This window comes from Mustela nivalis, assembly GCF_964662115.1.
Source record: "Mustela nivalis genome assembly, contig: HAP1_SCAFFOLD_2215, whole genome shotgun sequence".
Classification (NCBI taxonomy): domain Eukaryota; kingdom Metazoa; phylum Chordata; class Mammalia; order Carnivora; family Mustelidae; genus Mustela; species Mustela nivalis.
This window is the reverse complement of record NW_028134450.1, coordinates 16,717-39,413: the sequence shown is the minus strand read 5'-3', so window position 1 is coordinate 39,413 and position 22,697 is coordinate 16,717. Positions and strand designations below refer to the sequence as shown.

Sequence of the window (22,697 nt, the reverse complement as noted above, 5' to 3'; positions counted from 1 at the left end):
ATGAGTTAAATCAGAAGTTCTGGAAAGGCAGACCACTATAACTAACACAGTTGTTTATTATTATTATTGTTATTATTATTTTGTTTTATTTATTTATAGAATTTTCAATTCTCTCTCATTAGATATTTGTTTCTATTTTTGCTATTATAAATAACAGCACGGAGAGTCTTCCCACAGGCTCAATTTGTCTTTTTTTAAAAAAGATTTATTTATTTATTTGACACCCACAGAGAGAGATCACAAGTAGGCAGAGACCAGCAGAGAGAGAGGAGGAAGCAGGCACCCTGCTGAGCAGAAAGCCTGATGCAGGGACCCTGAGATCATGACCTGAGCTGAAGGCAGAGGTTTAACCCACCAAGCCACACGGGCATCCCTATTTTTTTTTTTAAGATTTTATTTATTTATTTGACAGACAGAGATCACAGGTAGGCAGAGAGGCAGGCAGAGAGAGAGGAGGAAGCAGGCTCCCTGCGGAGCAGAGAGCCCGATGTGGGGCTCGATCCCAGGACCCTGGGATCACGACCTGAGCCGAAGGCAGAGGCTTTAACCCACTGAGCGACCCAGGCGCCCCTATTTTAAGTTTTTTAAAAAAGATTTTATTTATTTATTTGACAGAGAAAGACAGCACGAGAGGGAGCACAAGCAGGGGCAGTGGGAGAGGGAGAAGCAGGCTTCCTGAGAAACAGGAAGCCTGATGCAGGGCTCAGTCCCAAGACCCTGGGATCATGACCTGAGCCAAAGGCAGATGCTTAATGGCTGAGCCACCCAGGCGCCCCTTATTTTAAGATTTTTATTTTTAAACAATCTCTATGACCAACGTGGGATTCGAACTCACAACCCTGAGACCAAGGTCTTATGCTCTTCAACTGAGCCAGCCAGGGCCTCCAACACAGCTTTATTATTAATTTCTTGCTCACATCATATCTGATGGGAATTGGGTGGCATTCCTGGTAGTGACTCAGGGATCCAGCCTCTTTCCATTTTTGACACCACCATCTTTCAGAACAGGCTGCACAGGTGGGATGGAAGAGGAGTAGAGGGTCAGAAATTACTCAGGGATATTATGGTCTAGGCCAGTTGGCCAACATTCCTTGGCTAGAACCTAGTCATGTGGCCCTGGATTATTGCAAAGGAGCCTGGGAAATGTAGTTTTCCTTGGTGCTCAGGAAGAGGAAATAGGATCTAGTCAGCCTCTGCTAGGCTAGGAGTGGAGTTTGGGAAGTTTTGTGTTTTAAAAATTCCCCAAGTGGTGCGCCTGGGTGACTCAGTCATTGAGTGTCTGCCTTCGGATCAGGTCACGATCCCAGGGTCCTGGGATGGAGTCCTGCTTTGGGCTCCCTGCTGGGTGGAGAGCCTGCTTCTCCCTCCCCAACTACCCCTGCTTGTGCTCCTGCTTGTGCTCCTGCTTGTGCTCTAGCTGTGTCTCTGTCATGTGAATAAATAAAACCTTTTTAAAAAAAAATTCCCCAGGTGATTCTAATTTGTAGCCAAGTTTGCCAACCACTTCTCATCTATTTTCACCATACTCTAGGGAGCGGAGGAACTCTCCTTTTAGCCCCAAATTAGCATCAAGGTAGTTTCCTACTAAAGGTATTTGAATTTCTAAGAGGAATTTAGCAACCAGTTTTGTTTTTGTTTTTAAATTCTTTTTCCTTCCTGGCACAGTAGCATATGATTAGCAGGGGCAGAATGGATTCTTACCATATTGTAGTTGGGAAACTGACCTACAGAGGTGATGGGCTTTTTGTCCAATGTCACACAGAAAGTCATGGGCAGAGCTGGAACAGACCCCTGGACTCCTGGTTCTCAGGCTGGGGCTTTCTCCCTGTGTGCTGCCTCCTAAAGATGGAGGGGGATTGATAGAGTCCGGGTGGGGTGCCCTTAGGGGAGGAAGGCACTGTTGGAGGAGGAACATGGAATAAGAAACGGAACCTTGAGCAGAGGAGTGGGTTATCTTGCCATCTCCAAGATTCAACTCTTTGAGAGATCTAGGCATTCCAGGGGGTTGAGGCCATCGACTCTCTAGAGCTTACCCAGCTCTGGCCCCTCCTCCCTCAGGACTGGGTTTAGTAATGAGCCCACAGCTCTGGGAGACATTGAGCAGGCCATGCAAGGGAGCAGGGAGGACAATCTATTTTGTCCCATAGATTTATTTATCTAATCTATTTGCTATTATCAAGGTTTTAATTATTTAGAAACTTATATGTTTTACTATCTGGTGAAGAAAGTTTCCAATTACTCTTTTGATCAGTGATATTTTTCTCAGTAACACTTTTCAAATTTTTCCTAGAAGGGGAACTCTAGGATCATTTTGTCAGAGCACACTAGTTTTCCTGTGGGGATCCTAATTGGAATTGCATGAAATTAGGCCATTAACCGGGGAGGATTCTCACTCTTTAGTCTTTTCCTACAGGACCATGGTCTGTCTCTCATGTACTCAGGTCTCCTTCCAGCCCAGGTCCCCCATGCACCTGTCTGGCAAGCAGCACTGGTGAGACTGGCATGGTCTCCGGTCAGCAGCAGCCTGATAGCCAGGAGAACACTGTGACTTTCTTATAAAACAAAGTTCTTTCCTTTCAAAGGAGATTCTCCCCCCACCCCTTCTCTACTCTTCAGGGTTAAAATAGTCTTTTTAGAGAAGGGAGGAGGTATTTAATTTTTTTTCTTGTTTCTAGATGTATAAGTTGACAAAATATATTTTGGAAGTGTTATTGATCTGTCAAATCTCAAAGTTTGGGTTATATCTCTCAGTGGGTTTAATTACACAGATGCCCTGCGTTTTGTTGAGTATTTTGTACTGAGGTTGCTATGGAGAACAAGGTCCCCCCCACCCCACCTCACCTTACATCTTCTAATAAATCATCCAGTTCCTTAAAAAATAATGGCATGGAACCTTAAGTATTAATTCAACACCATCTTCTGAGTACCACTGGGGCACAGTCCCTACACCCAGAGGCCCAGAGTCTGAGGGAGCACAGAGGACGTCAGTCCCCATCAGGACGCTGTAATAAGAAGCTGTTATGGGAGACCCAAGAAGCTGCTCCTTGATCAGATCACTTGTGGGGAGGCATCACAAAGCATTTCCAAGAGGCAATGATGCTGGAGTAAATTCTCAAAAATAAGGCAATTCTTGATAAGGGAATGAATGAATGCTTGTTGCACATTGAAAAACAATTGGTATTTTGGGTATTGAATTTCCTTGTCTACTCCTGAAATCTCACCTGAGTGTGTGCGTGCCTGTGAGAGGTAAGGGTGGGAATCAGAGCTTCTGCTCAAGGTACAGATCACCTAATTCTCCTTTACCTTCCACTCACAATATTTTAATTTAGTAAGGGAACAACGGTCGTCCTTAGTCTGTCAGCCTACTTTGACTTTGGGCCAGACTGAAGACACTTAGGATTGCCGGGCTAGAATAGGACCCTTCTTTTGGCTTACTTGGGGGCTAAGGTGTGTCTTCGTATACTTACTTAATGCAGAGACTGAAGCTTTGTTCTCCTAAGAAGGGCAAGAGAACAGGAGGGAATGAGGATCTATGAAGCGGATCTCAGCTTCGTTGTCCTTCCGCAGCTCCTGTTTCTTCTCTGCAAAATGTGCTGTCGGGCCAGCACATGCGCAGCCTCACCTCCAGTGCACTGAGACTCAATGGCTTTCCAAAGGTATCTCTTCCTGAGAAAACTCCTTAGAAATTTTCCAAGACCCAAATCCATAGTTGGAAGTGCCTGCCATGCAGCCGTTCATTCTCTCTGTGACCCTCCAAGAACCCCACGTACCACCATATACCCCCTCGGGACACCATGGCCATTGTCTATATGACTGCCTCCCGGACCCCAATAACCATGCGCTCCTGGAGGGCAGAGGCCAAGCTTTCCTATCCTTTGGCACAAGGGTTAGTACAATTATAGTCAACCCCAAATCATTTCTTTGAAGAAACCAGTACAATCAACTGATTTACTTCCCTTAAAAATGTATGAGTTGGGCAGTGGTCTCTGAACTTCTGAACAGGAAAGGGCTTCATAAGATAGAGTGTGACTCCTTGATACACATAGAGGAGGTGGACCGTGTGTGTGTAAGCTCTTATCCCTGTAACCTGTAAGGAACAGAACCTTAATTTCCTTTTTCACTACTATAGCTCAGTTAGCCTTCAGCATGCATTCATGATAAACGACCTAGAAGCATCTTGAAGTAGGATCTTTCTGGAATAATACAAAAGGATAAAGGCAAATTCGGCACCAGTTAGGTAAACAGTAGGAAACTTTTTAAAAAAAGATTTTATTTATTTATTTGAGAGAGAGGATGAGAAAGAAAGAGAGCAGGAGAGGAGAGAGGTCAGAGGGAGAAGCAGACTCCTTGCCAGGCAGGGACCCTGATGTGGGACTCGATCCTGGGACTCCAGGATCATGACCTGAGTCGAAGGCAGTTGCTTAACCAACTGAGCCACCCAGGTGCCCCAACAGTAGGAAACTTTAAACACAGCCACACACACAAATACTCCCAGCTACAGCTGCACACCTGGGATGGGTCCCAGTACAGGATCCCAGTACAGGGTCCAGTGCAGGAAACTTTTGAAGTACTTAGTAATTTCAGCAATGTCTGAAATAGTTGTGAAATAACAGATTGATAGCCATTTTCGGGATGCTTGTCCCGGGGAAATAAAAAAATTATTTTATGCTAAGGGATCAGGGAGAAAAGCTACTGCAAAGTGAGGTTGAGCCCAAGGGAGAGTCTGTGGAACATTCCCAGAAGACAAAGCTGATGATCGCAGCAGCCCACTGAATCTGGTTAACCAAGGACACCTCTCAGGTGGCAGGAATCCAGCTCATAGGAGCAGCCAAATGTCCTCAAAAAGCATCATGCTGGAGCCACCATGCACTGTGGGAACCAGATGTGGTAGGTGTGCCTCTCTGATGGTCCTCCTTGCCCAGGAAGGAGAAAGGGCTGCATCCAGCATCTGGATGTAGCTTCTATTTGTCTTCCCTCTTTTTTCACTTTCACAAGTCTTGGCACAATGCCTGACAATTTCACAAATTATCTAAGTGTGTAAGCCCCACCCCACCCATTTTATTTTAGGGCTTGGCCTTTTTCCAGAAATTGATCTTCTCCCTGTAGTTCCGCATAAACTTACCCTCATACCATGTGGTAGAGGTGCCCCAACACTGGTCCATGGACCATCTCATCTGTGACAATATGATGAAATTAAGAGCAAAAGAAGAAAAATTATGATTAAGCTGAATATATTTAAGTTTAAGAATTATCATTTATTCTAATATGGTGATGGTGAATGTTATTTTCTCACATGCCAATTATAGAAATACCCCCCCCCCTTTTTTTCTAACTTGAATCAAATCTTTCCATGAGTCTCTGCTCATTAGAGTAGAAAGAAATGAAATCTCAATCCGATTTTGGAGAGCTTCCTCCTTTCCCTGTAGTTACATAAAGACCTATGGGACTTACATAGTGCCTGGGAAATGGGAGTCAGAATCTGGTTCATGCAGAATGGTGATCAAGGAACCAGTGTGCTTTTAAACAATGAGATTGTACATTAAACAATTTTTATTGTGTTGCTGAGCTTGTGGGAAGGGAAATATCCAAGAGCATGGTGAGTGGACAGGAAAGGTGGAGTTATCCTAAAAGGCAAATGACAATATTAACATCACATTTGGAAAATTAAATATAAAGTCAGGGACAACCTGAGGTTTTGGTAAATTAGGGATCTGGGAAGGAGCTAATTTGGTCCCAAGTTGGTATCCTGTATCCTGACAGAAACAAAAGCAAATCCTCTCTGGAGGAAGGTATCCTCAATTTTCAGCCCCCCAGGTTGAAATCATCCATAGATGAGCTCACATTGTGAGATCACAAAATACAAAGAAACAAATTGCCATGAGGGACAGTCAACAGAAACAACAGCGTATTTATATCTCCAGGGACTTTTGGTATTTGGCACAAAATGTAACCTAACTGTGTGTGTATAACATATTTAATGGAATAAAAGATGGCATTACAAAAATTAACAAGCAACCAGACTGTAGAATGACTAGTTAGGTTTGAAAGAGAACTATCTAGAACTTTTCAAAATTAAAAAAATAATGCAAGGATGAAAATGAAAAGCAATATTGGGGAGTTTAACATTCAATTAAACACAACTGAATGGAGATTAGTCAACCAGAAAGTTCTTCCTCTAAGTATGGTGCTTGGACCTACAGCATCATCATCCCTGAGAGCTTGTTAGAAATGCAGGTTCTTGGGCACCACCCAGAACTACTGAGTCAGAATCTGAAGTTTAACAGATTCCCTGTGATTTGTAGGCATATCCAAGCTCGGGAAATATTAAACTGGTAGAAATGACATAGCCAGCAGAACAGAGATGAGGAGGGAAATGTGAAAGAGAGGTTAAGAGATTCGGTAGCGATAAAGAGAGGGCCTAGAAAAATTTAATTCTGGTCTGTGGTAAGATTAAAAATGGTGGAGAGCAGATAATATTTGAAGAGAATGGCCTAGAACAGATGACAGGCATGAATTCACATATACAAGAATTTATAGCAAACAAGAAAATAAGGAGTTCATGGCCAGGAGTAAGACTGCAGAATACTGAGATAAGTAGAAAAGTGGTCTGAGTATCCATGTACAAACATAAAACTAAGGTGTTTCAAGATGGGAGGTTGCAAAGTGACAACTGGCAAAGGAGTGGTCTTTCTTAACCCTGCCTGGAGGGTGTGACTGGGCCCACACGGTGGCAGCAGTGGGCGTTGAGGGAGTGAGCAAATGTCTATGGAGGGTACTCGAGTATCTGATAAATCCGTGGAGACTTGGAATCCCAGGGATGCCAATCATAGGTTGCCTTTGAGAGAGCTGTGCCTCTCAAAAGACATTGATCTGTTCAGTTTGTACATGGTCGAAAAATAAGCAACAGGTGGTAGTGGGATGACCTGGGATGTCCCTTGGTCCCCAGGTAGCCCTGGCTGCAGCAGGTGACAGGTTGAGAGGACAAGAGGCTTCTTTCCCCACTGAGCAGTCCCAGTTCTTACGGCCCTCCAGCTGAAGGGTTTTCCACAGGGTAAGTTTTTGGGGTCCGTCTGACACCACCTGAAACTTGATGTTCCCTCCCTCCCTTGACATCTGGCAACACACTATACCCAGATCCTGGGCAGAGACCCCAGAGCTCACACCCTGCCCTCCCTCTCTACCCAGAGAAGGTAAGAGGAACTCACCTGTCCCTGGGGACCTGGGGAGTGGCTGGAACTTTCTGGAGAGCTTCCTATGCTCTATCAGACCCTCTCTACCTTGCCCAGTCCCCCAGGCCCTCACTGCAGGGGCATTCCTGTGTGCCTCCTCCCGCCATACCCATGGAGACAGATGTAGACACTGGTGAGGACTTGGAGAAAGGCTGCTTGGAAGGCTCTGGTGGGAGTGAAATTGGTTCTGTCATTTCAGAAAGCTGTTCAACAATGGGTATCGGTAACATCAGAAATGTTCGCCCCCTATGACCTAGCACTTCCACGCACACAAATCCTTCTTCAAGAAGTCTTCAAAGGCAAATCAAGGGGCGCCTGGGTAGCTCAGTGGGTTAAGCCTCTTCTTTTGGCTCAGGGCATGATCCCAGGGTCCTGGGATCAAGCCCCACATCTGGCTCTCTGCTCGGGAGGGGGCCTGCTTCCCCCTCCCCCTCTGCCTGCTTCTCTGCCTACTTGTGATCTCTCTCTCTCTGTCAAATAAATAAATAAAATCTTAAAAAAAAAAAAAGACAAATTGAGCCTGTGGGAAGACTTGCCATGCTGTTATTTATAATAGCAAAAATAGAAACAAATATCTAATGAGAGAGAATTGAAATAAATGGAAGCACACGGTGAGGAAATATCACAGAGATGATACACATTTTATTTATAAAGTTTGGTGAAACATGGAGAAACGTTTCTAAGAATTAAGTGGGTGGGCGCCTGGCTGGCTCAGTGGGTGGAGCGTGTGCCACTCTTGATCTCAGGGTCACGAGTTTGAGCCCCGCGTTGGGTGTGGAGATGATTCACAGATAGAAATCTTAAAAAAGAAAGAATTCAGTGGAGAAAGCAGAATTTAAATCTGTATATACAAACTCATTTGTCAGAGAACACCAGCGAACGATGTGGAGTTAAAAAAAAAAATGGGAAGGAAACGCAACAAAATGCAGCTGGATTGTGGGGGGAGGGGGTGAGCCTGAGTGCATTTTCTTCTCCTCCCCGCTGTGTTTCTAACTTTTGTATACCAAGCGACCACCCACTTCACTTTTTAAAGAAAGTTGAAAAAGAAAAAAATAGCAGTTCTGTTATTCTATTCCCTCCCCCTTCCCAATCTCCAGGTGACTCAGGGTCACCTTCAGGTTTCTCTTAGGTTCCTGCCCTGTACCCTCTCTCCTGCCTTTTAGATGCCCCCTGTGCTTTCCTACTCCTCCAACCCAAAGGCAACCCCAACCCAAAGGCAATTAACTCTTTCTCAACAAGGAAGGAGCCAAGCTTTTCTCCAGCCTCCTTCCAAAGCCTGGGATGCACAGCTGAGTAGGGAGCCGGGAAAAGTAGCCCCTCCCTGTCAGTCCCGGGGGCTCAGGCCTTCCAATGGGCACCTGACCTGGGCCTGGACTCAGACCAGCCCAGGAAAGCCCCCAGCTGGGTCATGGTGTCGTAGGCAGAGCAGACCCTATGGGGAGGGGGCAGGCGGGAGACTCCGCAAACCAAGTGTAGACTTTAACCTGAGCCCACTGCTTCTCAAACTCAAGTATTAGAGTCACTGGACACTTGTTAGAAATGTAAAGTTCTGGGCCCAGCCACAGAGAGGGTCTTGGTAGGTCTTGGGAGAGCCCAGGAAGCACATTTTTAACCAGCCTCCTGAAGGACTGGGATGCAGTCACATTTTGAGAAACCAGAGCCCCGTCTATTCCCAGCACGCTCCTCTTTCTTCTCCTCGCCCACTTATGCCGGAGAAAGTGGTGCTGAGTCAGGATGGAAGGAAGGGAGAAGTAGGTGGGGGTCTTTGGCTGGGCACCCAGGCACGGGGGATTTCTGGTAGCAGATTCAAACTCAGACCAGATCTCCTGAGCCTTGCCTGGCTCTGGTGAGCTCCGAGGGGGCTGCATAACACCCCCCCCCCCAGCCCCCCAGGGATGCGAACATGCTGAGGAGGTCCGGGGGTCCCGCTGGCACCACTGAGGCCACCACTGCAGGTTTGGGGGCTGACAAAGGCTTCTGGATCAGGCTGGGCGAGCAGGAGGAGAGCCCGGGGTCTTGGTAGGCGAACTCTGAAGCTGTCGTGGAAAGCTTATCGGAGTTAGTGCGGGCCGGCCTGGAGGGGACTCTTGGTGCTAGACTGAGATGAACTTGGAGAAGCCGAGCTTCTCCCCGGACATGTGGAGGGGAGGCTCTGGGATCATGTCCCGCTCCGGGTCCTGGGAAGGTGCTTCATCTTCCTCTGAAGTCTGGAAAGACAACAGTCAGGGGTTGAAAAGCAGAGCCCAGCTGGAGGCAGGGTAGGGGGTTCTCCAGGTAGCTGTTGGGTCCACCCCAGCCTTTTCCACAGTTCTGGGCCTCTAAGGGGCACAAACTAACAAGCTCTCCCCAGAACCCCCAGGCATTGATCCATGCCCCCCACACCCTCCTCATGGCCTGCGGCCAGGTTTTTGCCTGCAGATACTGGAATCCTGCCAGCCCAGAGCGCTTTTAAACTGTGACTACCAGCAAGCTGTTCAAGAACTTTCTGGATGGGGAAAAAAGAGGATGCAGGGTTGGAAGTCCTGACTCCCGAATGAAATGGCCAGCATCTGCAGTTGTGGTCCTGTAGGTGGGGGGATTCAGGGGGCAGTGTTCGGAGCGAGCGGATGCTGACGAAAGAGCCCCCTCCCCCGACTTCCCTGCATTGTCAGAGAGGAGCCAGGCTAGGTGGCTCCAAACCCTCCCCCCACCCCTCCCCACTCCCCTGAGACCTCTGTTCACACCTGGCTGAGGCCCTGGGTTTCTGTGCATGGGCTGGGGCTGGCTTGGGGCCCAGGGGGCCCTGTGAGGTTGATCACGGTGTACTCCAGCGGCTGAAACAGAGACTCGGTCAGCACAGCCCATTCCTGGCAGCAGTGATGCCCCCCCCACCCCCCACCATCCATAGCAAGAGGAAGGAGCCACGGGAGAGCATGGGCAAGGGGAGGAACACAGGCTGCAGGGTCAGAGCCCTTCCATCCAATTTCCTGCATCTCCAAGTGACCTTGGGCACACCACTAACCTCTCTGAGACTCAGTCTCCTCAGCTGTCAAATGGGGATCAGAATTTTTCCCTAGGGATTATAATGAATATTTCTGGTAATGTTTTACTGCTCAACACCTGGGAACTCCTGCAATGATTCATTTGTTTTCATTATCGTCTCCTCTCTCCTCGAAGCAGAAAGAATGTGGAGGCTGCTGGCTGTCCGCAGGTCGGGGAAAGCAAAGTTGAACACCTCCAAAGTTCACCGAATAACAAACCGCAGAGGAAAAATTCTTTACAACCATAAGCCTGGGCGCCAAACCCCACCCTTGATCAGATAAGGAAGCCAAGGTCAAAGGAAGAGAGGCAGGTGGTCCAGGGTGAGTAGGGGCTGTCCTGGGGCCAGCAGCCAGGTAGAAGGGGCTGGAGCCAGCCAAGGGCTCCAGCCAAGTATCCCAAAATCATAGCTGCCCTTAGGGGTCCCGGCTGGCAAGTCCCATGACCCCACAGGCACTGAAGACAAAGAAGGAATCTCCTGTCTTCTGGACACCTACTGGTGGTCTCCTCTCACAATTTCCTGACCACAACCCCGTGAGATGGGGATACTGAGGCTCAGAGAGGTGAGGTAACTTGCCAGATGTCACACAGCTGGGCTGGGACTCGGACTCAGGACACTTCAGATCCACGCTCTTTTCCTATCCCTGGCCACCATCCTGGCGGGACGTGCTGCACACGCTTCCCTTCATTTCAGTGTCCTTGTCCCCTAACTGCCCCTCTCCCCTACTTCTATCACGGCTCTGGCTGCAGGGGATGGAGGCAGAGGTCGACACTTGAGCCATCTCCGGTGACACATTTAGTCTTACAGGATGAGATGAAAATCAGAGCAGAATTCCTCGAGGGGGCTGGGGCTGGGGGGACGAGGGGACGAGGCAATGGGAGGAGTGGAAGGAGATTTCACAGATCCTGGTCTCTCCTGGTCCTGCCTACGGTGAGGACATGGCAGAGCCGGGGCTCGATCTGACGACTCTGATGTCAGGTGCATTTCCCCATCAGTCCCATCTTTACAGTTTTGTGATTCGGCCCCAACCAGCCCCAGCTGACCACCACCGCCCACTGGCAGCCACGAAAGCGGCTTTTACCCAAGGGTGTCTGCATTTTCCGAACTCTCCTGGGGCAGGGACCAAACCACACATGCAGGGAGTGGCCAGGACCCCTGTCCCATGTCCAGGGGTGGGTCCAGTGGCCTGTTCCAGCAAGTGCGGAGGCATTTTCTAGGTTGTTGAATATAGAGATACATATGAGAGCCTCTGAATCTAAGCACTAGGGAAAAAGCAGGGACTCTGGGAAGCTTTGGGAGGAGGGAGCTGAGCCCTTATCTGAGCCGAGCACTCCCCCTTGCCTGTTTCAGGAGTCAGGGGCCTGGCTGTCTGATGTTCAGAGCTGAGGATGGCTCTTTCTTCTGAGTCTAGGGGAACTGGCCTGGGTGGGCCGAGCAGTCGGCTCCACTTCTCAAGCCCTCCGCACTCCAGCGTGGCGAGGCAGCAGCAGCTCGGGCACTGCTGTCAGCGCCACACACTGGGTCCCTTTTCCCAGTTCTGCCTCTTTCATGCTGGGCCTCTGGGAGCAAATTACTTATGCTCTCGGAGCCTCTGTTTCTTCTTCTGTAAGAAGGGGGTCATGAGAACTCAGGTAGGATTTAACAAAGATTCAGCAACATAGGTAAAGCCCCAGGTACACAGTAGGTGTTCAATTAGAGAGTAAAATGAGAGCATCTTGAAATATCTCTGTGGGCAAGGGAAATGCTGGTTTGAGCCCTTGTACTTCCCTCCGAGTTTCACACCCCCCGGCGGCTCTAGGGCACAGCCAGCAGAGTGCCCCCTTCCCTCTCTGACCCGAATGTGGGCGAAGAAAACCCCAAACCCTTTCAATTCCACCTGTAGCCCTTGCTAAAAATTACAAAGAAGCCCAAAGGGAAATAAACCAAAAAAGCAAAAGCTCTCAATTGGCCGTGTTCACAGAGCTCTTGTCTCTGATCCTCTCAGGAGACCCTGTTCCATCCTTCCCTCAACAAGGACCTTGCCCTGTTCCCAGCCCCTCAGCCCACAGCCCTGTGCCCTTTCCTGGCCCTTCCCACGTGAGCAGGGGCAGGGACAGGTGGGCAGGTGGGAAGCAGTCCCAGGCGGCCCTTCCCAGGGTGGGCGGGGTAGCAGCAGCTTGGAGAGAAGGGAGATGTTCTGGGACCTCCCAGAGCAGAGACTTCCCCTCTGGCCCCGCCCCTCTTCTAGAGCGGCAGGGTATGCCCCAGGATGCCCCAGGACGCACTACGGGAAGCTGGGCTCTGGAGGACAGCGGCAGCCCCCCTCCCCATCTGGGTCTGACCTTTCCCTCACTCCTGTCCACCACCTCTGGCCTTGCCGGGCTTCCTGAGACAACAACAGCTGCTTCCTAAGCCAAAGCCCAGAACCCCATTCCTGCCCCGGCCCCTCCCCAGGGCGATCAGGCCTGAGTCTTTTGTCTTCACTGGCGCCAGGAAAGAAGGCCATGGCAAGCCCCCCTTTCCCGTCCCCATGTGTAGGAGAATAAAGTAGAGGCATCTCAATAAACAGCAGAGGTGCGGGGCCAGAGGTGGGGCTTCTGTGTCCTGAACCCATGACCCTGCAGCCCTCCCAAAGACCACGAGGATCCAGCTCTGACAGTCTCTGCTTCTAAGAGGGGGAGGGGAAGAGGGTGCTGGGCCTGGGGAAGACCGCTGCCTGGAACCCGCTGGGCACTCAGGGTGAGGTGGGGCATTCTTTTGGCTTGCACCCTGAAAGGCTAGTCTCAGGGCTCACAGAGATTCCCCAGAGACGGGCAGCAAGCCTTGAGTGGAGCTCAGAGACAAGCAGGTAGGGAGATGCACAGACAGGGCCCAGGTGTCCCGATGCCCGGCCCCACAGGGATCGGAGCTGGGGTTTGGGGCTGGCCGCTTTCCTTACCAAGTGTGAGAGGTGGACCTTCCCGTTCCTCTGTGTCTCTGTGGCCAGGTGAGCTGAAAGAGACCAGCAGGCATACCCTGAGGCCAGGAGCAGCCCAGAGCAGCTTGCAACAGCTCCCACAGGGGTGGAAGGGCCCCCCTGGACTTGGGACCGGGGGCTTCCCAGGGTGAGCATGTGTAGGAGACGGGTTGGGACAGGCAGACTTCTTGGAATTCCGGCTCAGTCCCTTAGCTATGATCCAGACTTTTGGGATGAGTACACAGAAATCTCCGGGTGTGAGCCAGAAACTGGCTGGGGAAGTAATTCTATGAGCTAAGGTCATTGCTTCTCAGCCTCAGTGTGCATCCAGGATCCCGAGACATTGTATGAAAATGTGCATTCTCTGCAGCAGGTCTGGGCTAGAGTCTGAGAGTCCTTTTAACAGGCTTCCACAGGATGTCACTGCTGCTAGCTGGGGACCACAATTGGAGATGCAAGGTGCTAAGAAGTTCTGAGGTCTCGATCGGGAATATTCCCACCCTGTGTGCTCCTCCAGACTCCTCTGCGGTGAGCTGGGGGCGTGGGCAGAGCTGACATTTCTTGCCGGGGGCCACACAGGGCGAAGTCAGAGGCAGGCCCAGGATCACCGCCCTCCCCCACCCAAGGCCAGGAGCAGTAAGACAACTTTGCCAATTTGCAGAGTGTTCTGGCATACGTCTTCCCGGTTCCACCGCTTCCTGGCTGTGCAGACGGAGGGCAAGCTGCTTAATCACTCTACCTCAGTTTCTTTCCCGGTGAAATGGGGGCGCTTGTAATGGGCAGTTTCTAATGCCACAGTATCGAGAGCATTAGAGGAGATAAAAGCAACAGAAGCCACACAGAAACGCCCAGCCCACGGCAGCTCCTTTGATTGATATTTCGGCCACCCCTCTTAAACCATACTGTCTGCCAGGGGAGCCCCGAGTTGCACTCAACCACTGACCCCGGAAGCACGACTGCTCCAAATCACGCCAAGTTTTGAAGACTCAATATGAGAAAAACGCAGGATGAAGAATAGGTAGCATGAATAGTTTTATATTGTTTCCACGTTGAAATGATCGTGTTTTGGATAGATCATGCTAACAAAAGTATATTATTAAAATTGACGTCCCCGGTTTCTCTTTACCCTTTTTCATGTGACTTTTAGGGAAGTTTAAATCGCATATGTGGCTTGAATTCTACTTCTGTTGGACTCGTATTCTATTTCCGTTCTAGTTCTCTTGTATTCTAGATCTGTGATCCGGAAAAGTCGTGGCTCAGGGGAAGTAAGTGACTTGCCCAAGATCACATGGCTAAAAAGTAGCAGAGCAAGTCTAAAAAGACTTGAAGCCAAGTCTTCCCAGGAGCTATGCACCTGCTGAGACCCCACCGTATGTGTGAGGCCCCAGTAGCCTTCCTGTTCAGGGCTTAGTTTCTAACTCCCGCCCCCACCCCCTGCCGTAGTCACACAAGGAACCGTACCTGTGGAGGCGGGATGTGGATTGCTGGGATCAATAGGGACAGAAGTGATTGATGAGGTTGGACAGATGGGGGCAAGCCAAGAGCCCCCGTTCTCCCATTCGTACATTTGAATGTCTTTTTCCTAATGTTGGCTGACCTGTGGCTCCCTCAAAAGGGAGGAACACGGCTCCTGATGCTCATATCTTGGAGGGACACACTGAGCCCCAAGGTCTCCCTGGGGTGGTGGGGGGAATGCAGGTCTCAGTGGGGTCCCTGGTGTCTACTTTTGCTCACCTTCCTTCCTCCAGCGGAGAACACAGCTGCCGAGGGCTGCCAGGCCTGCAGCCAGGAGGAGTGCCAGCAGCACAAAGACGGGGGCCAAGATGCGCACCGTTGGGATGGAGACACTGTGGGCGAGACGGAAGGACCCCAGCAGCTGTCACCACATCACCGTGGCACGCTGTACACCATAGCATTCTTCGTCTACGTCTATATCCCAGCCATGTCCCTTGTCTTTCCCAAAGAGATCAGAGGGCACCGGGAACCACAGCACCTGGGCGGTCTCAGTGGGAGGGACTCCAGCCCCCACTACTAACCCCAGGAAACACTCTCAGTTGGGTCTGAACTTGGCAACAGGTTACCTGGATATCTCAGACAGGAAGCCTCCGTCAGCAACGGAGTGCGATTATATACAACCCCTAAGAACCAATCTTTCAGGCTGCGGCTCCCGTTGGGTAAGAAAAAAACCCATGTTTGTGCTTGGCACAGGGCCCAGTGCAAGGTGCATCGGCAAAACTGGGCTGGCTGCCCCTGCTGCTGGGGTGGGGAGAGAGAGGGGGGCCGGAGCCACCGTGGACCGTTCACCTCAGGTGGGCCTGTGTGTCCAGAGCAACATAGCTGCCGGCCCTGCAGTGTAGGTTGTCCACTGCTCAAGGGTCCTGCGGAGGAGGGACGGGGGCTGCGTCTGCCCTCTGTGCTGTTAGCCACGGCCCCGATAGGAGGCTGTGTCCGCCTAGAGGAAGGAGTGCCAAGTCCTCCTCACTTGCTCCCAGCCACCTCCTGTTGTGGGGATGGCCTGAAAGGTGACCTTGGTCACTGTGGGCTCACCTGGACACGGAGCTGCTGCTGCTGGGGGACAGAGGGGTGTCCTCTGCGGAGGTGAAGTCCGGCTGTGTGGGTGGGCGGGAGGTCCCTGCATGAGGAGAGGTTGCTTCGTGAGGAGAGGTCCCCGCGTACGGAGATGTTCCTGTGTCTGGGGAGCTTCCTGGGTGCTGGGCTGGGGAGGTCCCCATGAGCGGAGAGGCCTCGGCCCCTGTCTTCCCCTGCTTGGCTGTGGTGACTGTTTGGTGGAGACCGGGAGAAGCTACAAGTCCAAAAGCAACGCTTCAGCACCTTCTTGGACCCTTGCGTCCCAGCATTCCCCAGACCTATGACCCTTGACCTCTGAACCCTAGCCTCTCCAGGACCAACTTCTCAGCACATCCCCAGCTAAAGGACCCCCCAGGAAGCAAACAGAGACCTAGAGGAAGCCATCGTGAGCAAGCTGCCCCGGTCTCGGTAGACCCTGCACACATGCAGAGTTTTCAGCCCCTGCCTGTGCCCGCTGCCTGGGTCGCCACACCCCTGCCCCATTCTGCGACCCATCCCCGGGCCATGCAGGACACACAGCCCCATCTGACCTCCCCTACCGCCCCCAGTCCTAGAGAGTTATCACTCATGTCGCCCCATGCCCACCCTCACCACCTCTGCCTCAACAGGCCTTGACCTCCCTCAACAGCCACGGGGTCCGCAGGGCAGGGTGGCAGGGACAGGTCCAGAGGTCAGGGTCCAAGGCCCCACATTTCCTGCTCAGCATTGCAGCCTGAGGTGGAGCAGACAGAACACAAGCCTGGCCTTCAGGCTGCACTTCCTCCCAGGGCTCTGCTGCTCCTTGCGGGACCTGGCCCCACAGGGCCGCCGATTCCTCCGTGGACAGGCAGCTCCTAAGCTCTGGGGCCCCGGGCGCAGTGCCTGGCTATGGGCAGGCGCTCATGGGATGCCGCTTTGTAGAGGGGTGGAGGGGAAACAGAAAAGCCATTCACTCACTCAATTCTGGGGGCTGAGTTTGCCAAGCTTTTGCCTTGGGCTGGAAGCTCCTTGTAGTAAGAGGCTGGAAGGAGGGAGTGGGGGAGAGAGGACAGCAGGGACCTAGGGGAAAGGGAGAGGCTGGTCTCAGGGGAGGTGAGGGCCACCGCTCTGAGCCAGATGTCGTGCCTTGGTGGCAGCCAGTAACTTTCCTGCCCCCACCTCTCTGCTCAGAGTCTCCACCACCTTCTTCCCCCAGCCACTTAGGAGGCACGGATGGAAGATTCTAGTCGATTCTAGTCGATTGAAGGCCTCCCCATCCTGCAGTCCCCTTGGCCTCCCACTTAGCTCAGACCTTCAGCTTCCCTTGCTCCCTGCTCGCCAGCCTACTCTTTCTGTGCCACTCTTCACACCAATACTGGTTTTGTCTCTAGAATATAGAGCTGGGTATGGAACCATCGTTTCTGGCTTCAGAGCCGTCAATGGCCCTCACGGCCTATGAGCTGAAGCTCAAGCTTCTTAGAGGCCTTTCAAAGCCTTTCAGACTCAGACCTCAGTTCCCTGTGTCGGCTTCTGGAACACCATTCATTCCCCTATTTGGCCTCTAGTCCCAATTAAGTGAGCGTCCCACCTGCCACCGTGCCTTTGCTTCACCATTCCCCTGTGTGCCATGCTTTTCTCCACCTCTGCCTGACACACATCTTTCTGTCCCTGCAAGGCTGGGATCCCTCAAGGACAAGATGCCTAGCCTTTGTGCCGAGCACAGTGGGCAGAAACGTGGTGTGGCCAATTGCCCTGGAGCCGCCGAGCTCCCAGCCCCCCACCCCCAGCCCCTGGGTGCTCCTCTGTCACCTTGCTGGAGTGCCATGTGGGACTCGCTCCCTGTCCCCATCATTCTCTATTCTTTTTTTTTTTTTAATATTTTATTTATTTATTTGTCAGAAAGAGAGAGAGAGAGAGAAAGCACAAAGCAGGGGGAGCAGCAGGCAAGGAGGGAGAAGCAGACTCCCCGCTGAGCAGGAAGCCCAACATGAAACTCGATCTCAGGACCCTGGGATTATATAACCTGAGCTGAAGGAGATAAATAATCAGTTGAGCCACCCAGGCATCCCTTATTCTCTATTGTAATATAAAGTCAGGTTTCCTCTGATTTTTCTGAGGAAATGACCACATCTTGCACAAATAAACGGTACTTATCTTTTCCTATCCGATATGTATACTTTTTTATCCTGTCATATTTCATGGCCTAGACCCTCCAGGCAATGGGGAATAGAAGAAATGATAGTGCATACTCTTGTCTTGTTCTGATCTTCCTAGAAATTCTCCTCACTCGCCATACTCAATGGTGGGCTGCAGACGGCTCCCACTGACTCGGGAGAGCTGACTGTTCACTTTTCAGGAATTCTGTGAGCCGGTCATTAAACTATCGGTGGCTGGAAATGGGGGAGGGCGGGGGTCATTTAAACCACGGAAACCAGCAAGCGTTACAGATCAGAGTTTCCCCAGGTCAGCATTCACGGGTACACCATGGCCATTAGCCTTTATTTTCTACATCCTCAACTATCATCAGGAAAAGGTCATCAACGTCTGACACAGGATAACACAATAACACACATACCATGCATGAATGAATAATTACAAATGAGGTCAAAATTTAAAATAGAGAGCCTCAAATATAGCTAAATTGACCCCCACTAGGTAAGAAGGAGGTCTGAGTACTGATAAGAATCAGAGATCAGAGAAGCTTGTATATAACAGAACAGGTTCAATATGGTTACGACACTGCTGCTATTGTTTGGTGAGCTTAGCTCTATCTCCTTGAATTAAAAGAAAGACCCACAGATGTTGGGGATCTGGCAGTGGGGATGGCCCAGGAATGGGCTGGGTCCCAGCGATGCGGCCAGGAGAGGGAAAGAGCAGACACCAAAGTGAGAACAAAACAAAACAAAACAAAACAAAACAAACCCTGGGTTTGAATCCTGACTCCATCACTTCTTGCCATGAGACCTCATGGCAAATCATTTCATCTCTGGAGCCTCGCCCCTACCCCCGTCTGTGAAATGGGATACAGAGACCTGCCTCACCCTCATGGGCCAGCAGACGAGGGTTGCCCACTCCCCTAGGCCCTCTCTGGCTTCTCTCATTTCAGATCAGCGGGTCCACGGGGGTTCTGGACATACAGAGAGGTGCTCCATCCCATGCCAGAGTCCCCTAGTGTCCCTGAGCTCAACGAACTCCTCTGAGGCTTGATCCCAGGCCCTCTTCGCCCCTACCTTTGGGGCTTCGAGATCTGGGGAAGGGAAGCAAGAAGGAAGAACGGAGACCACAGGCAGGGCGAGGCCAGTGTGGCCGCGGCTAGGGGGCGCTGTGGAGCGGGTCTGGGGTGCTGCACAATGGTGGGTCCAGGCTGTGGAATCCTCGGGAATAGTTCTGACTCCAAGGAGGGAGCCTTTTTCATTCTGTGGGCTGCACATCTCATCCCCAGCCCATGCAATCTCTCTCCCACCTCTGGGCAAAGAGGAAAGGCACTGAGCTGGGAGTTTAACAGATCTGCGTGGTATGACCTTGTCAAAGAGCGACTAGTCAAGCCTCATGCTGCACCGTCCCAGCTCCCAGGACAGCTGAGCACTTGACCAGCATCATCTCACTGAGCCCTTGACCCCCCCCCCCCCACCAGGAGGGTGGTACAAGTGCTACACCTGTTGACGAGCGGGAGACAGGGTCTGTCCCTCCTCCCCTCTGTATCACTTGTCCCCCATGCAGGGAAGCAGAGATATGTGTTACCTGGAAAGACAAGCAGAGAGACCAGGACAGACTCATCTCGCCCCAGTTTGGAGACCCCACAGTAGTACTTTCCAGAGTCCTGCAGGGTGAGCTTCCTCAGGGTCACATGGAGTGTGAGCGTCTGGGGGCTGTCTTGGATGGACACCCTGCCCTCCGTCGTCTCCTGGCCATCTTCTCCTGCATAGATGGTGTTCGAGCAGCGGGACAGGAGGAACCCGCCCTGCTTGCACCAGTACTTCTGGTGTGTCCTGAGCTCCTCCTGGTAAGTGCACTGCAAGGACACCGTGTCACCTTCAAACCCACTGATCTCCTTGGGGCCCACCATGGCTCCATAACCTGAAACCATAGCAGGGATGGAGGTCAGAGTTCTGAGGACCAAGTACCATGGTCAAGACCAACAAACTCCTCAGTCACTCCCTTCTGTGGCAGTCCCAGAAGGGTTGGTTGTCCCTTCCCACCAAGCGAGACTGGGACGGGGCTGTTGCTGTGTCCTAAGACCCTAACACCCTAAACACCCTAAACACCCTAAAACTGGCGTATGGAAGGGTGGTGATGGGGAAGCTCGAGATTCAGACAGCCTGGAGTTTGAATCCCAGCACTGCCTCATAGCAGCTGTGTGACCCTGGGGAAGTTGCTTGCCTTCCTTGGGCATCTGGGTTTTCCCATCTATAGATGATGATGATGATGATGATGATGATGGTGATGATGGTGATGATGATGATGATGATGATGATGATGATAAAGTCCAGGTACATTGAAATTAAGACGCTCTCCTATGTAAGATACACTATAATTTTATATACCACTAAAAAAAAGCACTGTCACTTGAACAATTGTCATCCTTTATAAGACACATCCTGACATTTGATGTTAAAAGGTTGAAAAAAAAAAGAGGCAGACCCGTGAACTGATGAATCAGGACAATGCCTTATCTCTCAGGGTTGTTGTGAGTGGCACAGTAGAGGTGCAAGAAATATTTGCAGAATTTACCATGGCAACCGTGTACAGGGTGTCTTGTCTGCCTTCAGGCTGGGTGCAGAGTAGGAAAATAAAGATGAGAGAGGTAAAGCTTCCCTCCTAGCCACCTAATCAGAAGGGTTTGGAGCCCAGACGTCTGGAGAAAAGCAGGCTCTGCGTTTCAGAAACAGCTAGTGCCTGTACCCCTGCCCCGCCCCCCTCCCCCCAGTGGTATGAGGACCAGTGCTGTGGGGGTGAGACCCGGAAGGATCAGGCAGCAGTGGGTCGCGAGAATGAAAGAATAGGTTCTCTCTGCCAGCTTGGGCATGAGCCCCACCTCCCCTCCCCACTCCACCCTCTCCCACCCCATCTCACCTGGGAGCAAGAGGCAGCCCCATACCAGGATGAGGGCCCACATGGTGGGCGCTGGACATGCAGGAGCACACGCGGAAACTGGGAGCTCCTCTCAGAAACCGCGCGGGGCTTTAACTTCCTCCAGAGGCACAGGAGGATGAAGGGGGGAGGGGCCGCGCAGGGTCCCCCTCCCTGCGCAGAGGGAGGCGCCTCTGCGATTCCCTTTACTTACCCTAGGCGCTTGCCAGCCAGCGGGGATTATCGCCTCTCCACCCCCCAAACCACCCAAGCACCTCTCCCAAACCCGTACCCCTTGAGGAGGGGGGGGGGGTCTTAACCATGTCTACCCCCAGAGGGTCTGTGTGCAGACCAAGAATTCAGGCAGTCCAAGAATGAAAAAATTACATACTGACTTTTATTAACCTTTAAGGGATTAATCTTTTTCCTTCTATTGTGCTAGCATTGTCTGTGACTTTGTCACCAAAAAAATCAGCCACTGGCACATCAAGTCGCCGATAGCTTGAAATATCGTATGTGCTTCTCACTACTTGGAAAATAATTAGTTACCAGGCCTGTCACTAGAGCTGGTTACTGAAAGCATTAATAAAACCCATTTATTACTATATCACACATTTATAAATATTTTGATAACCACTTCAACATTATTGGCTTTCTTTTAGGCATATATATATTATTTTATATATTTAAAAGACGGTTATTCCGAGGGGCGCCTGGGTGGCTCACTGTGTTAAAGCTTCTGTCTTCGGCTCAGGTCATGATCCTGGGGTCATGGGATCAAGCCCCCCGCATCGGGCTTTCTGCTCAGCGGGGAGCCTGCTTCCTCCTCTCTCTCTCTCTCTCTCTGCCTGCCTCTCTGCCTACTTGTGATCCCTCTCTGTCAAAAAAATAAATAAAATCTTTAAAAAAAAAAGACGGTTATTCCGAGACGAGGCCCATAAGCTTTACCAGACTGCTAAGTGGTCAATGGTACAGAGGTTCAGGGTCCCTCTGGCAGTGCCCCCTCCTTCCTCCGTCGCTTCCCGGAGGACGCAGTACCGCTTTTGGTCACCAGGAGGCGCTGCGAAAGGGGAGAAGGGAAGCCCAAGGGCTGGGCAGAGCCGGATACCGGGAAGCACGTTCGAGCCACGTTGCAAGGTCGGGTCTCCCCATCCGCCTTGAGTTGTCTGGGCATTTAAAAAAGCGAATTAGCAAGTTCTTATCACAAAATTGAATCCTCCTTTTTTTAAAAATATTTTATTTATTTATTTGACAGACAGGGATCACAAGTAGGCAGAGAGGCAGGCAAAGAGAGAGGGGGAAGCAGTCTCCCTGCTGAGGGGAGCCCGATGTGGGGTCCTGGGATCATGACCTGAGCTGAAGGCAGAGGTTTTAACCCACTGAGCCACCCAGGCGCCCCAACAAACCCTCCTTTAAAGGAACAGAACACACACGCACACTAGAGGGAGCCCTGACACATAGTTTTTCAAAATAGCTCTGTGGTTGGGGTGTGTGTGTGGGGAGGGGGTTTGATTGCAAAGTTCATACTGGTTGCAAGCAAAATTTTACACAATTCAGGAACGTTAAAAAATAAAATAAAAAAGAATGGGACTGTTTCCTGTAATTCCCCCTCTCCTTTGGAAAACCAGGGTTAACATTTAGCGTATGTGCTTCTACTTGTACAATTGACAGTTTTCTCATTTGCTGGGTTAATATTCGAAGCATTAACTCAGTTGTTCTGGGAGGAGAGATTGTGTGTGTGCAGTGTGTGTGTGAATGTGAATGTGTGTGTGTGTGTGTGTGTGAGAGAGAGAGAGAGAGAGAGAGATTTGGACAATGTAAGGAGACATGTCTCAATTTCATAATGACTAGGGGGCACTGCTGGTGTTGAATGAGCAGGAACCCCAGGCTCTGATTC

At 51.0% G+C, this 22,697-nt stretch overlaps 1 protein-coding gene across 4 annotated transcripts; it reads right to left on the bottom strand.

The window, feature by feature from the left end:
* Positions 1-7,851: 7,851 nt before the first annotated feature.
* Positions 7,852-20,933, bottom strand: CD300LG (CD300 molecule like family member g). 4 transcript variants are annotated; one of them, XM_082751030.1, is made up of 8 exons: positions 20,804-20,925; positions 19,472-19,807; positions 16,709-16,810; positions 15,731-15,815; positions 14,918-15,030; positions 13,166-13,218; positions 9,953-10,042; positions 7,852-9,436 (listed from the first exon to the last, which is right to left on the bottom strand). In XM_082751030.1, exons 1-8 carry the CDS (start codon positions 20,844-20,846, stop codon positions 9,323-9,325), a joined length of 936 nt encoding a protein of 311 aa, XP_082607156.1. In that variant the 5' UTR covers positions 20,847-20,925; the 3' UTR covers positions 7,852-9,322. The 4 variants fall into 4 exon arrangements, with proteins under 4 accessions (XP_082607156.1, XP_082607154.1, XP_082607157.1 ...); XM_082751028.1 differs by having other exon boundaries at positions 15,731-15,986; positions 20,804-20,922; XM_082751031.1 differs by lacking the exon at positions 16,709-16,810 and having other exon boundaries at positions 20,804-20,933.
* Between the last annotated feature and the right edge of the window lie 1,764 nt (positions 20,934-22,697).